General features: G+C 48.5%; 2 protein-coding genes across 3 annotated transcripts in view; one reads left to right on the forward strand and one right to left on the reverse strand.

The window, feature by feature from the left end:
* Positions 1 to 13732, reverse strand: part of LOC134491980 (zinc finger and SCAN domain-containing protein 2-like) — a 305728-nt gene that overhangs the window by 31254 nt on the left and 260742 nt on the right. The gene's annotated exons all lie outside the window — the stretch shown is intronic.
* Positions 1 to 13732, forward strand: part of LOC134491977 (zinc finger protein 850-like) — a 68418-nt gene that overhangs the window by 19857 nt on the left and 34829 nt on the right. Inside the window, exon 3 of one of the 2 annotated variants that reach the window (XM_063296083.1) lies at positions 7696 to 9392. In XM_063296083.1, the coding sequence (XP_063152153.1) occupies positions 7696 to 9358 (1663 nt within the window). In that variant the 3' untranslated portion in view covers positions 9359 to 9392. Of the gene's footprint in view, positions 1 to 7623; positions 9393 to 13732 lie in introns of those variants that run through there. The other variant, XM_063296084.1, reaches the window with a different exon arrangement.

Here is a 13732-nt window from a genome sequence, read left to right on the forward strand (position 1 = left end):
AACGTCGACACGATGGCACCCTAAACCACCCCCACACTGATTGATGGTGAACAGCACTTCAAGATACAAGAAATTCTAGACTTCAGACTACGTCGGGGGGGCTTACAATACTTAGTATGCTGGAAACACCTACCAGACACAGAAAATGAGTGGTTGGCAAGCCACCATGTCCAAGCGCCCCGCCTAGTCAGGGCGTTCCATAAGCAATACCCCACTAAACCTACATAGCTTAAACAGAATGCTTTGTCATATGTACCTCCTAATTAGCTCTTTTTTTTTGCCAGGTGCCTCTGTATCCAGGGGACGAAACGAGGAGGAGGCCATCTTTCTGCAGGGATGTGGCATGTAAGTATGGAGAACCCAGGGGCAATGGTTAATTGCACCTGGGTGCTCTAACCTTACACATCAAAGGGAAGGAAGGATAGTGGAAAGACTACAAGCAATGAAGGGGCAAGGGATAAGAAGAGAGCAGATGACAGCAACCCCATTCACAACTGAGAGACTGAGAGGCCACCATCACGCAAGCTGTCAACACAGAGGAAGGGGCGGGACAAAGAAAAGGCAGAAGGACAAAGGAGGGAGGCGGAAGGAAGTGGAGCCAGTTGTGGCTTTGACAGTCTGAGGTAAAGACCTAATAAAGAACTTCGCATATCCATTGTGGCTTGTGCTGCGAGTTTCTGAGGTTAGGCCTTAAAATAAAAACCTCACATAAGCCAGGAGGTTGATACACAGCAGCTTGCCTCCCTGACTTATCAACTCAACCTTAACCTTTTCACGGATCAGCTGCCTCAGCACCAGGTACCCATCATAACCTTTGGTGTTGTGAGCAATAAAAGTACATCCTTTAAACTTATGATTTATAAATTTCTTCACAAATTGCTCCAGGCACCTAATGCCATAACAATCCCAACTTACTACATCTTTATCATTGCCATCCTTCAGCATATCTGTCATGAGTACTGATGGCGAGCAGGAGGGGGCCTCTATCCAGGGGGGAAAACGCATGTGTAGTACTGAGGAATTAAGCAGCCATTCAAAGAGACACAGATCAGACCCGCCTTAACTTTTGGGGTTTATCTGGGTTTTTCCCACGCATTTAAATCATCCATATATCTCCTAACAGAAAAGAGAGGGTGATTTAGGCCCTCCGCATCCAACCGGAGCTGAACAAAATCATTTGGACCTATCTCCCTGGAGACATTATTCAACAGCTTTTGTATCTCGTTATGAATAACATCTCTAGCATGGCTGAATGAGAAAATTCTGTCAAAATTTACAAATTGGTAACGCTGGGTTAAACCGCTGAGCTGCTGAGCTTGCCAATTGTAAGGTCGGCAGTTCGAATCCGCATGACGGGGTGAGCTCCTGTTGCTAGTCCCAGCTCCTGCCAACCTAGCAGTTCAAAAACATACCGATGTGAGTAGAATAGGTACTGCTTCGGCAGGCAGGTAACGGCTTTCTGTTTAGTCATGCCGGCCACATGACCATGGAAGTGTCTACGGACAGACGCTGGCTCTTCGGCTTTGAAACGGAGATGAGCACCGCCCCCTAGAGTCAGACACGACTGGACTTAATATCAAGGGAAACCTTTACCTTTACTAACGCTGATAGAGCTCCATTGCGTTGTAATTGCAGATTGGTCTCTGCCATGTTTGTATCCTCTCCAGGTATGTGACCTCTGGGCTCTGTGTGTTTATTGAGTTTATCCATGATGCTGGCTGAGATTCTGACATCGGCCAATCTGTAGTGGTAACACTATCTGGGGAGTCTGTAGGAAGTCCACCTCCATGCGTTTTTGCTTTTTTGCAGGATGGTTCTGGTTAAACAAACAAACAAACTAAAGGGGGGGGGTTCAGCAACACTCCTAATAATGTAATACCAACCCCATCTTCAGCAAAGGATCGTTACCTTGTCGTGGTGCTGGAGCTTGAGCACCTCAATGATGCCATGAGCTAAACCGTGAAGGGCCACCCAAGACGGGAAGGTCATGACAGAGAGGTCAGACTAAATGCGATCCCTGGGGAAGGTAATGGCAACCCACCTCAGTATTCTTGCCGTGAAAACTAAATGGATCAGTACAACCAGAGATATGTCGGTATACCATCAGAAGATGAGACCCCCAGGTCGGAAGATGGTCAAAATGCTACTGGGGAGGAACAGAGGATGAGCTCAACTAGCCCCAGACGTGATGACGCAGCTAGCTCAAAGCCGAAAGGACGGCTAGCGGCCGACAGTGCTGGTGGTGAATGGCGAATCCGATGTTCTAAGGATCAACACACCATTGGAACCTGGAATGTAAGATCTATGAGCCAGGGCAAATTGGATGTGGTTATTGGTGAGATGTCAAGATTAAAGATAGACATTCTGGGCGTCAGTGAACTGAAATGGACTGGAATGGGCCACTTCACATCAAATGACCACCAGATCTACTACTGCGGACAAGAGGACCACAGAAGAAATGGAGTAGCCTTCATAATTAATAGTAAAGTGGCTAAAGCAGTGCTTGGATACAACCCAAAAAACGACAGAATGATCTCAATTCGAATTCAGGGCAAGCCATCTAACATCACAGTGATCCAAATATACGCCCCAACCACAAATGCTGAAGAAGCTGAAGTAGAGCAGTTCTATGAGGATCTGCAGCACCTACTGGACAACACGCCTAAAAGAGATGTTATTTTCATCACAGGAGACTGGAATGCTAAGGTGGGCAGTCAAATGACACCTTGAATTACAGGTAAGTATGGCCTGGGAGAACAAAATGAAGCAGGACATAGGCTGATAGAATTTTGCCAAGACAATTCACTCTGCATAACAAACACTCTCTTCCAACAACCTAAGAGACGGCTTTATACATGGACTTCACCAGATGGACAACGCCGAAATCAGATTGATTACATCCTTTGCAGCCAAAGGTGGCGGACATCTGTACAGTCGGTAAAAACAAGGCCTGGAGCTGACTGTAGTTCAGATCACGAACTTCTTCTTGCACAATTTAGGATCAGACTAAAGAGATTAGGGAAGACCCACAGATCAGCTAGATATGAGCTCACTAATATTCCTAAGGAATATGCAGTGGAGGTGAAGAATAGATTTAAGGGACTGGACTTAGTAGATAGGGTTCCGGAAGAACTCTGGACAGAAGTTCGCAGCATTGTTCAGGAGGCGGCAACAAAATACATCCCAAAGAAAGAGAAAACCAAGAAGGCAAAATGGCTGTCTGCTGAGACACTAGAAGTAGCCCAAGAAAGAAGGAAAGCAAAAGGCAACAGTGATAGGGGGAGATATGCCCAATTAAATGCAAAATTCCAGAGGTTAGCCAGAAGAGATAAGGAATTATTTTTAAACAAGCAATGCACGGAAGTGGAAGAAGACAATAGAATAGGAAGGACAAGAGACCTCTTCCAGAAAATTAGAAACATCGGAGGTAAATTCCAGGCCAAAATGGGTATGATCAAAAACAAAGATGGCAAGGACCTAACAGAAGGAGAAGAGATCAAGAAAAGGTGGCAAGAATATACAGAAGACCTGTATAGGAAGGATAACAATATCGGGGATAGCTTTGACAATGTGGTCGGTGAGCTAGAGCCAGACATCCTGAAGAGTGAGGTTGAGTGGGCCTTAAGAAGCATTGCTAATAACAAGGCAACAGGAGACGACGGCATCCCAGCTGAACTGTTCAAAGTCTTGCAAGATGATACTGTCAAGGTAATGCATGCTATATGCCAGCAAATTTGGAAAACACAAGAATGGCCATCAGACTAGAAAAAATCAACTTATATCCCCATACCAAAAAAGGGGAACACTAAAGAATGTTCAAACTATCGAACAGTGGCACTCATTTCACATGCCAGTAAGGTAATGCTCAAGATCCTGCAAGGTAGACTCCAGCTATTCATGGAGAGAGAATTGCCAGATGTACAAGCTGGGTTTAGAAAAGGCAGAGGAACTAGAGACCAAATTGCCAATATCCGCTGGATAATGGAAAAAGCCAGGGAGTTTCAGAAAAACATCTATTTCTGTTTTATTGACTATTCTAAAGCCTTTGACTGTGTGGACCATAACAAATTGTGGCAAGTTCTTAGCGGTATGGGGATACCAAGTCATCTTGTATGCCTCCTGAAGAATCTGTATAACGACCAAGTAGCAACAGTAAGAACAGACCACGGAACAACAGACTGGTTTAAGATTGGGAAAGGAGTACGGCAGGGCTGTATACTCTCACCCTACCTATTCAACTTGTATGCAGAACACATCATGCGACAAGCTGGCCTTGAGGAATCCAAGGCTGGAGTTAAAATCTCTGGAAGAAACATTAACAATCTCAGATATGCAGATGATACCACTCTGATGGCTGAAAGTGAAGAGGAACTGAGGAGCCTTATGATGAAGGTGAAAGAAGAAAGTGCAAAAGCTGGCTTGCAGCTAAACCTCAAAAAAACCAAGATTATGGCAACCAGCTTGATTGATAACTGGCAAATAGAGGGAGAAAATGTAGAAGCAGTGAAAGACTTTGTATTCCTAGGTGCAAAGATTACTGCAGATGCTGACTGCAGTCAGGAAATCAGAAGATGCTTAATCCTTGGAAGAAGAGCAATGACAAATCTCGATAAAATAGTTAAGAGCAGAGACATCACACTGACAACAAAGGTCCGCATAGTTAAAGCAATGGTGTTCCCCGTAGTGACATAGGCTGCGAGAGCTGGACCATAAGGAAGGCTGAGCGAAGGAAGATCGATGCTTTTGAACTGTAGTGTTGGAGGAAAATTCTGAGAGTGCCTTGGACTGCAAGAAGATCCAACCAGTCCATCCTCCAGGAAATAAAGCCAGACTGCTCACTTGAGGGAATGATATTAAAGGCAAAACTGAAATACTTTGGCCACATAATGAGAAGACAGGACACCCTGGAGAAGATGCTGATGCTAGGGAGAGTGGAAGGCAAAAGGAAGAGGGGCCGACCAAGGACAAGGTGGATGGATGATATTCTAGAGGTGACGGACTCGTCCCTGGGGGAGCTGGGGGTGTTGACGACCGACAGGAAGCTCTGGCGTGGGCTGGTCCATGAAGTCACGAAGAGTCAGAAGCGACTAAACGAATAAACAACAACAACCCCATTAGTTTCTAAAAAGCAGTTTGCAGTTGGATAAAATGCTAGATGATATACCTCCTAACAGTATTCGTGCTGCGTGGCTTGTGGAAGGCTGAGGGTCCATAATGTCCTGAACCCCTTGTGAATCTGCAGACTTTGTAAAGGATGCAAAGAGCCAGTCTTCCTCGCATTCTGAAGGAAAAGAAAAATCACAGAGGGTCAGAATTGCTGCAGAAATGCTTATAAGAACCTATTCTATTGTCTGCTTCCACTTCTGCGCATCAAACCCAAGAGAAACATTTCTGGCTTTTTTGGTATGTTCTCTCTGAGAACCTTTTATACAATACTACGTATTTGGTCCCAAAACTTTTTAGCTTGCTCACAGGTCCACCAAAGATGATAAAAAGTTCCCTCCCCTGTGAGCATTTCCAACAGATATTCGTTACACCTTTATTTATTTGTTTATTTATTTTTCAAATTTAATTACCGCCCATCTCCCTGAAGAGAGGGACTCCGGGCGGTTTATAATAAAATCAAACTACGATCATAAACGTTAAAATCTCATAAAACCAGACACAGGAACGGAGAACAATCAGAGTTAAAATGAGTCCAAGGCAAAAACGCTACAAACAAGGAAGCTTCAACTGAAGGGGGTATTTGGAAATCAATCTGGACCAAAATCAAGTGAAATAAAATGAGGAAAAACCTGCTGCATGCCAGGAGTTCCTCTTCATGAAACAGGATCTCCCCCTCAGGGAGGAAGGGAACACCTCTTCTGTGGAAAAATAGTCAAAGATATATTGGACTCGCATCCTGCATCTGTATCCGGGACCAGACACCACCAGGAAGGGTGCTGAAAGCATGGATGGATGGATGGTGGGGAAGTTTGTCGGTCCCAGTGGGGAGGGAAGGGGGGAGGAGGACAAACTTCCTGGTGGGCATCCTCCATCCTCCCAGGGTGGAGAAAGGCAGGCAGAAGCGCTCTCTGCAGGGGACTTTGGATCCAGGGGGCAGGAAATATATGGAGGGTGGGAAGGGACCACCAGAAGCCCTCTGGGCTGGAGTGGAAGCAACATCCATGCCTCCGTCTCGAGGGAGACGGATGGGGGCACGATAAGGATGTGGGGAGGGGGGCACGATAAGGCTGTCTGGACTGATGCTCCTGGGGTCTCCCAGCCTTCGGAGCAGCCCTGGCCGGCACGGGGGGGACTGGCCCTCGGGGGGGGCGTGGCCTGCTGGGGCTCCCCGGTCCGGCACCCTTTCGAGCCCCAGGAAGGAAGGAAGGAAGGAGGGAAGACGCTCCAGGAGGCGGGGAGGGTTTCACCCCCCAAAGGAGAGCCACGCCCGGCGGGAGCGCAGGACTCTCAGCTGCAGCGGCGGCGGCGCACCCTCGGCAGACCCGAAGGGACAGGTCGGGGTGGAGGGTCGCGGGGGGTCCGTCGGGGCGGCCCGGAGTCCAGCCACGGCCCCGCCCACGCCTTCGGGGGAGGCCAGACGAGCGGGCGTTGCAGCCCCGCGGCGCTAGATGGCGCTCTCGGGCTGAGCGACGCCCGCCCGGGAAGCCTCGGTCCGGCAGCGGCTGCAGCGATAGAGGACTGGACGGCTAGAGGGGACGTCGGTGGAGAGGAGGGCAGGGGCACTTCCTGTTCCGGCTTCCGCCTGGGGGAGCGGCTGGAGGGTCGCCGCGCGGTCTGGCCGGGCCGGAGCAGCCGCCGCAGCTGCGGGAGGTGAGCGGGGGGCAGGCGGGGGGCTGCGCCGGGGCTGTTCCGGGCCCTCCGCGGGGCGGGGCCAGAGGGGAGCTCCGCCAGCGCTGCCGGCGCCGCCCCGCCCCGCCCCGCCCCGCCCCGGACGGCGTTCGCCGGTGCTGCGCGCCTCGAGGCCGGTGCGCGCCCTTCTGCGGCGGTCGCAGGTTCGGAGAGCGAATTCCAGGATTCGAACTCGGCTGTCGCTGGTCTTCTATGTGGCAAATGAGCTATAATGAATGTTAGAGGTTGATCTGCCCTTCTGGCACTTTTCCTTTTTCATTGCAACCTATGCTTTTTTGTTGTTGTTTGCACGTGCTGTGCAGCCGTTTTGTAGATAATAATGAAAGTAACACTATTATGTGACTCTTATAGGCAAAAAGGATGCCAAAAAGAGCCTGCTGGACAACCGAGAATCACAACCAGCTTTAAAAAGGAAAGCAAATCAAGCCAGCAATCAAATCTTCTCCACTTTCTCCAGAGAACCCCAAAATTCTTTTTCCCCAGCTGGGGACAGTCGAGGGAGAGAAAAACAAGAGGAGAAGGTTCTTGAGCTGGAAAAAATTGAATACGTGGAATATGGGGAGCTCAAATATTACATGAAGAGGTCAAGGGGGATAATTTCCAAATTCAGAAAAAGAGGGAACTATCTGGAAGTCAGTGGGGAGGAAGAGGAGACTTGGATGGCCACGTAGGGCAGAGAGTAACACAAGCCTCACCCTGCGAGGAAGGAAACAGTTGCTTCAATCAAAGCACCACCACACAAGGGGTCAGAAATAGTCTTGATCTCCCTAAGAATCCAAGAATATCAGAGGTGGAAAAGCCCCACAGAGGTTTATTTTGTGGGAAAAGCACAGATTACAGATCACAGCTGATTATGCACGAGAGGACCCACACAAGAGAGAAACCGTATGAATGTCTGGAGTGTGGGAAAACTTTCATTCTGAATTTTCACCTGGTAATACATCAGAGGACTCACACAGGAGAGAAACCGTACAAGTGTCCAGATTGTGGGAAAAGTTTCAATCAGAATTCCTCCCTAGTGCAACACCAGAGGACTCACACAGGAGACAAACTATATCAGTGTCCAGATTGTGAGAAAAGTTTCATTTGGAATTCCGAGCTGGTGATACACCAGAGGATTCACACAGGAGAGAAACCGTACAAGTGTCCAGATTGTGGGAAAAGTTTCAATCAGAATTCCTCCCTGGTGCAACACCAGAGGACTCACACAGGAGACAAACCATATCAGTGTCCAGATTGTGGGAAAAGTTTCATTTGGAATTCCCACCTGGTGATACACCAGAGGACTCACACAGGAGACAAACCATATCAGTGTCTGGATTGTGGCAAAAGTTTCAGTCAGAATTCCTACCTGGTGAAACACCAGAGGACTCATACAGGAGAGAAACCATACAAGTGTCCAGATTGCGGGAAAAGTTTCAGTCAGAATTCCTACCTGGTGAAACACCAGAGGACTCATACAGGAGAGAAACCGTATGAGTGTCCAGATTGTGGGAAAAGTTTCAGTCAGAATTCCAACCTGGTGTTACACCAGAGCACTCACACAGGAGAGAGACCGTATGAGTGTCCGGATTGTGGGAAAAGTTTCAGTGGGAAATCCAACTTGGTGAGACACCAGAGGACTCACACAGGAGAGAAACCGTATGAGTGTCCAGATTGTGGGAAAAGTTTCAGTCGGAATTCTGACCTGGTGATACACCAGAGGACTCACACAGGAGAGAAACCGTATGAGTGTCTCAATTGTGGGAAAAGTTTTAGTCACAATTCCAGCCTGGTGATACACCAGACAACTCACACAGGAGAGAAACCGTCTGAGTGTCCAGATTGTGGGAAAAGTTTCAGTCGGAATTCCTACCTGATGATACACCAGCGGATTCACACAGGAGAGAAACCGTATGAGTGTCCAGATTGTGGGAAAAGTTTCAGTTTCAAGTCAAGCCTGGTGATACACCAGAGGACTCACACAGGAGAGAAACCGTATGAATGTCCAGATTGTGGGAAAAGTTTCAGTCAGAATTACCAGCTGGTGATACACCTGAGGACTCACACAGGAGAGAAATCGTCTGAGTGTCCAGATTGTGGAAAAAGTTTCAGTTTGAAGTCCACCCTGGTGATACACCAGAGGACTCACACAGGAGAGAAACCGTATGAGTGTCTGGATTGTGGGAAAAGTTTCAGTCAGAATTACCAGCTTGTGATACACCAGAGGTCTCACACAGGAGAGAAACCATCTGAGTGTCCAGATTGTGGGAAAAGTTTCAGTTTCAAGTCCAGCCTGGTGATACATCAGAGGACTCACACAGGAGAGAAACCGTACGAGTGTCCAGATTGTGGGAAAAGTTTCAGTACTAGGTCTATCCTGATAAATCATGTAGGTTTACACATTGGAGAGAAACCATTCAAATGCCCAGACTGTGGACGGTGCTTCACAACAAGTTCCTCCCTTAAGAGACACAAGGAAATCCACATGAGGCAGAAGGTGATGAGTGTAGAGAAGGCTTGAATTTCTCTTCTCCCATTGGACATCCAGCTGAAAAGTTTCATATTTCATTTCTGGGCTGATTCTTTTTAGTTAAACATGTCTCAGTATTAGAGATGAAGGAGGAGAGGAAAAAAAATGGAAAATTTTAGTTTGGGAAAGGCTAACTACACCTGTCTGGCTATCAGCAGAACTTCCCAGTAAGCTGCTGCAGGCCCTAAAAGATACATGAAAAAAAGATTGGAGGGCTCAGATTTTATGAGAGAAGATATTAGGCATGTTCGTGGCAGTGACAAAAGCCCTGTAAAGTTTCAGATGGAAAGGCTGTTCTGCCTCACAGTTGAAGGTGATGGAAAAGAGCTGCAGGAATACGGAGTTGAGAAAAGGCATTGTGGTTCTGAGCGCAGGAAGGACCTTCAGGTTTAGGAACAGCCCCTGCTGTGATCGTGTTTGCCTGGCGGTGCCTGCTTGTTAGCCTTTTGTGGCTGTGGGTGACAGCAGCGCCAGGAGGCTGACCCCTTTGCTACATCCCCCTTGGTGGTGGGGATGGAGGAAAGAGTTGCCCGGTGGAAGAGGTTTCCTTTCCAGAAATGCATTGTGTAAGAACCATTCGTGGCTTTTGAAAAGGAAAGATACTGGGTAGTGTCAGCGTTGCTGTGAACGTGGGGCCAAGGTGAGGGACAGCTCCCTTCCCAAGGCATGGGAGATGTTTCCATTTCTTTTTCTCCTCCCTCTGGGCTTCTTTTTGAATTTTCCCCCCAAATCCCCAGAAATAAAGAGGAAAATTATTTGGAGCCGCTAAGTGGCATTTTAGCTATGCAGATGAATGATCCTGATTTTGCTGACTTCAGGAGACAGCAAAGAGTTCAAGGTTTGTTCATTTCAGGAGCCCGATTCAGAGATCAGCTTATAATGCCTTTTTTCCCTAGTAGGTCACTTTGCATATGATCCCTTTGCAGAAGGACACTGAAGAGCCGGGACCAGGCCAGGGGTGGGGAGGAAGCAAGAGGCTCTTTTGGCCTGAGCCTCCAAATCTGAGTGGCTTCACATTAAAGGTCTGCAAAGTTGTTAAGCCTTAAAATATTCAAATTATATTTAATTTTGTCTTCCTTCCTCTCTTGCTCTTTTTTGGTGCAGTATTTTTGGGCACACCTCTTATGATGTCCCATTTTATTACGGTTGGGAGCTGCGAACGCTTGAAATGGTTCAGAAGCCTCTGGATCTTTGAAGGGGCCATGCTGTACCATGATGCCAAATCTTGCATTCTGAAACTGTGCTTAGAATCCACCCCAGTGAGGACAACGTATGCTTGGTGGCTACGGAATACTAAATGAATTTGGATATGCAGAGATACAAAGTAGACCCATTAAATCTGACAGGGAATAATTGAATACCCAGCATGGAACCCTTTTACAATAAAAAGAATAGATAAATTTGGCCAAGTAGTGAAGGTGCTGGGCTAGAAACCAGGAGGCTGTGAGTTCCAGTCCCACCTTAGGCACGAAAGCCGCTGGGTGACCTTAGGCCAGCCCCTCTCCCTCTGCCCAACCCACCTGACAGGGTGGTGGTTGTGGTGAAAGGAGGAGGAGGAAGGAGTATTAGGCATGTTCGCCACCGTGAGTTATTTATAAAAATAATAAAGGTGGGATGGAAAATAAATGAATTAATTAGACCCTACAAAACGTACTGAAAATAGATTACTGATAAAATCAGGCAAAATTCAACCACAGACAACATAAAAGCCGGAGGAGCTGCTCCACAGGGCCACGCCAAAGTCACTCCTGAGGGTCCCAGCCCCTTTCCTCCCCCTATCCTCCCTCCCAGCCCCCCTCCTTCCTTACTGGGGGGCTCCTTCTCCCCTTTGCTTCCGGGGATGCAGGACAGCGCCAGCAGCAGTAGCAGCAGCCGGGGGGCCCCAACAAGCACCCCTGAAGACAGCAGAGAAAGTCGCCCATGCTCCCAGCCCCAGAGCGGAATGGGAGGGTCTGGGTGGGGGCAGGAAGCGCTGGCGGAGGGTGGTGTGGGTAGCAAGGGGGGTACTTGGGATCTCACTTCCTCCCATTTGGGATGTAGCATCGTAGACCCACGGTCTGGCTGGAGCCTGGAATCCTGTCCGTGGCTTGTTCTTGGTTCCTCTGGGAAGAGGTTCCGCTGCGTTCGGTGCAGGCTCGTAAACCGAGCACCCACCCTGCCTTCTTCCCCCACCCGTAGAGAGTCTCTCATACTGCGTGCAGCAGCTTCGGCTTCTGAGGCGGCTGCAACATATACTTGGATCTTATTTGTAATCTTTTTTTCCCCCTTTCAACAATTGGCTATTTAGTGTTTTGGGTAAGTAATTTGTTAACAGTCTTTCTTACTGATGTCCGTTTTTTTTTTTAGTAAGAGTTAATAACTTTAAGAAGATTCACTTTTTAAATGTTTTGGTTATTTGTAATTAAGATCTGGGATCTAGTCTGGTTGCCACTAAGTTAAATAATACACTTGTGGGGGGGTTTTCATGATAAGCACATTTGCACCTTGGAACATTAAACATCTTTGTAGAAGTGCTGAAAAAGGCAGTTTCTTTACAACTTGAAATTCATGACATTTTGTTACAAGAAATCCAAATTTTGAATGAGAAAAATCCTTTTAGCAAGAAAATAGATGGACCAGATTTAAATCAGTAGAAATTCAAAAGCTGCAATTTGGCAACTTTAGTGAAAGCAGCTTCAAAATTTATAGATTAATATTAGTAGTTAAATAAGAGATCATCAGATGTCATGAATAGTAATTTATGGCCCAACCAAAGATAAACCTAATATTAATTAATTAATTAATTAATTCAAATTTACTTACCGTCCATCTCCCCCAAGAGAGGGACTCTGGGTGGTTTACAATAAAATCAAGCTCCAGACATAAACATTAAAATCTCATAAAACCAGCCACATCACAATTATTATAAAATACAATAAATAAATATAAAATCCAAGAGGGTATAAAATCCAAGCTGGTGAGAGGGACTCTAGGGTGCGAGCACCCCCAAGAACGGTTGTTCACTTTCCTGCCCCAGGCGAGATGGCAGAGCCAAGTCTTCAGGACCTTCCGGAAGGTAAGGAGTGAAGGGGCCTGCCTCACCTCCAGGGGCAAGATGTTCCAGAGGGCGGGGGCCACTGCAGAGAAGGCCCATTTCCTGGACCCCGCCAGATGAAATTCTCTTATGGATGGGGTCCGCAACATGCCCTCTCTGGATGATTGGGTGGGGCGGGCCAATGTAATGGGGATGAGATGGTGCCATGCCATGTAGGGCTTTAAAGGTGATAACCAACACCTTGAATTGGACCCGGAAACAAACTAGCACCCAGTGCAGCTTGAGCAGCAACGGTGTTATATGTGCCGACCTAGGGGCACTGTCATGACCTCACAACGTGGATCATGATCATTAAGGAAAAGAGGAAGGAGATAATCAAACCAGGGATTAACACAAGCACCCAAAAGCACCCACACCCATGGACCCATAGGCAGCTGAAAAGAAGGACGTCAGAAGAACGAAGATAAGACGCACCTGGTGCCCCGGAGGACACAACCGTCGCTGGGAGACAAAAGAAGACACCGGGAAAACGCTCAGGCAGCCATCAAGGGTCCCATCAAGAGGGATCGGGTCAAGGAAGGGTGGGGAAGCCCGGGGCAATACAGGAGGGTATAAAAGGGGCACCCCCACACCACCTACCCCGTTCCCGTTTTTCGTTCTGTCAGCTATTATTCCAATAAACCAGAAATCCTTAATACCCATTAAGTGAGTCTGTGTCTTATTGCGAAGCGAGGCTGGCCCTGACATAAAAATGGGAACCCAAAAAATTTTTTCACCTGGCACCTATCCAACAAGCTTGTGAGGGACCCAGCCAGGCATGGAAATCCAGGAACCGAGGCGGCGCAACCCTTCGGCGCCCGGCGACGAAGCCCCGCTCCCGCAGGGTGGGATGCAGCTGAGGTCCGGGCGATGTAATGCCCCGGTAAGTATGGGACCCAGCTGGGGGGAAGTGGCAGGGGAGGGACCCACCCCGGCGCCCCGGAGCCCGCGAGGCACCAGGGGCGAGACGAGGGGACCCTCTCCAGGCCTGCAGGCAACCCCGGAGGAAGCGCGAGACGAACCGCCACCCTGGGCGCACGGAGGCGAGGGCGCACCTGGCACCACGGAGGGACCAAGGGAAGATCCGTCCTCCACCACGGCCAACGGCAGGGCGAGCGGGGCGGCGGTGACAGCGGAACCCAGCCCAAGGAGCCCACCCGACGATCGGAGGCGCACCGGGACGAGAGATGGGGCAGATACCCAGCGGACGGCGGCGACCACGGCGGAACCCAACCCCAGGAGCCCACCCACCGATCGGAGGCGCGCCTGGACGTGAGATGGCGGGACAACCT

This window comes from Candoia aspera, chromosome 2 (genome assembly GCF_035149785.1).
Source record: "Candoia aspera isolate rCanAsp1 chromosome 2, rCanAsp1.hap2, whole genome shotgun sequence".
Classification (NCBI taxonomy): Eukaryota; Metazoa; Chordata; class Lepidosauria; order Squamata; family Boidae; genus Candoia; species Candoia aspera.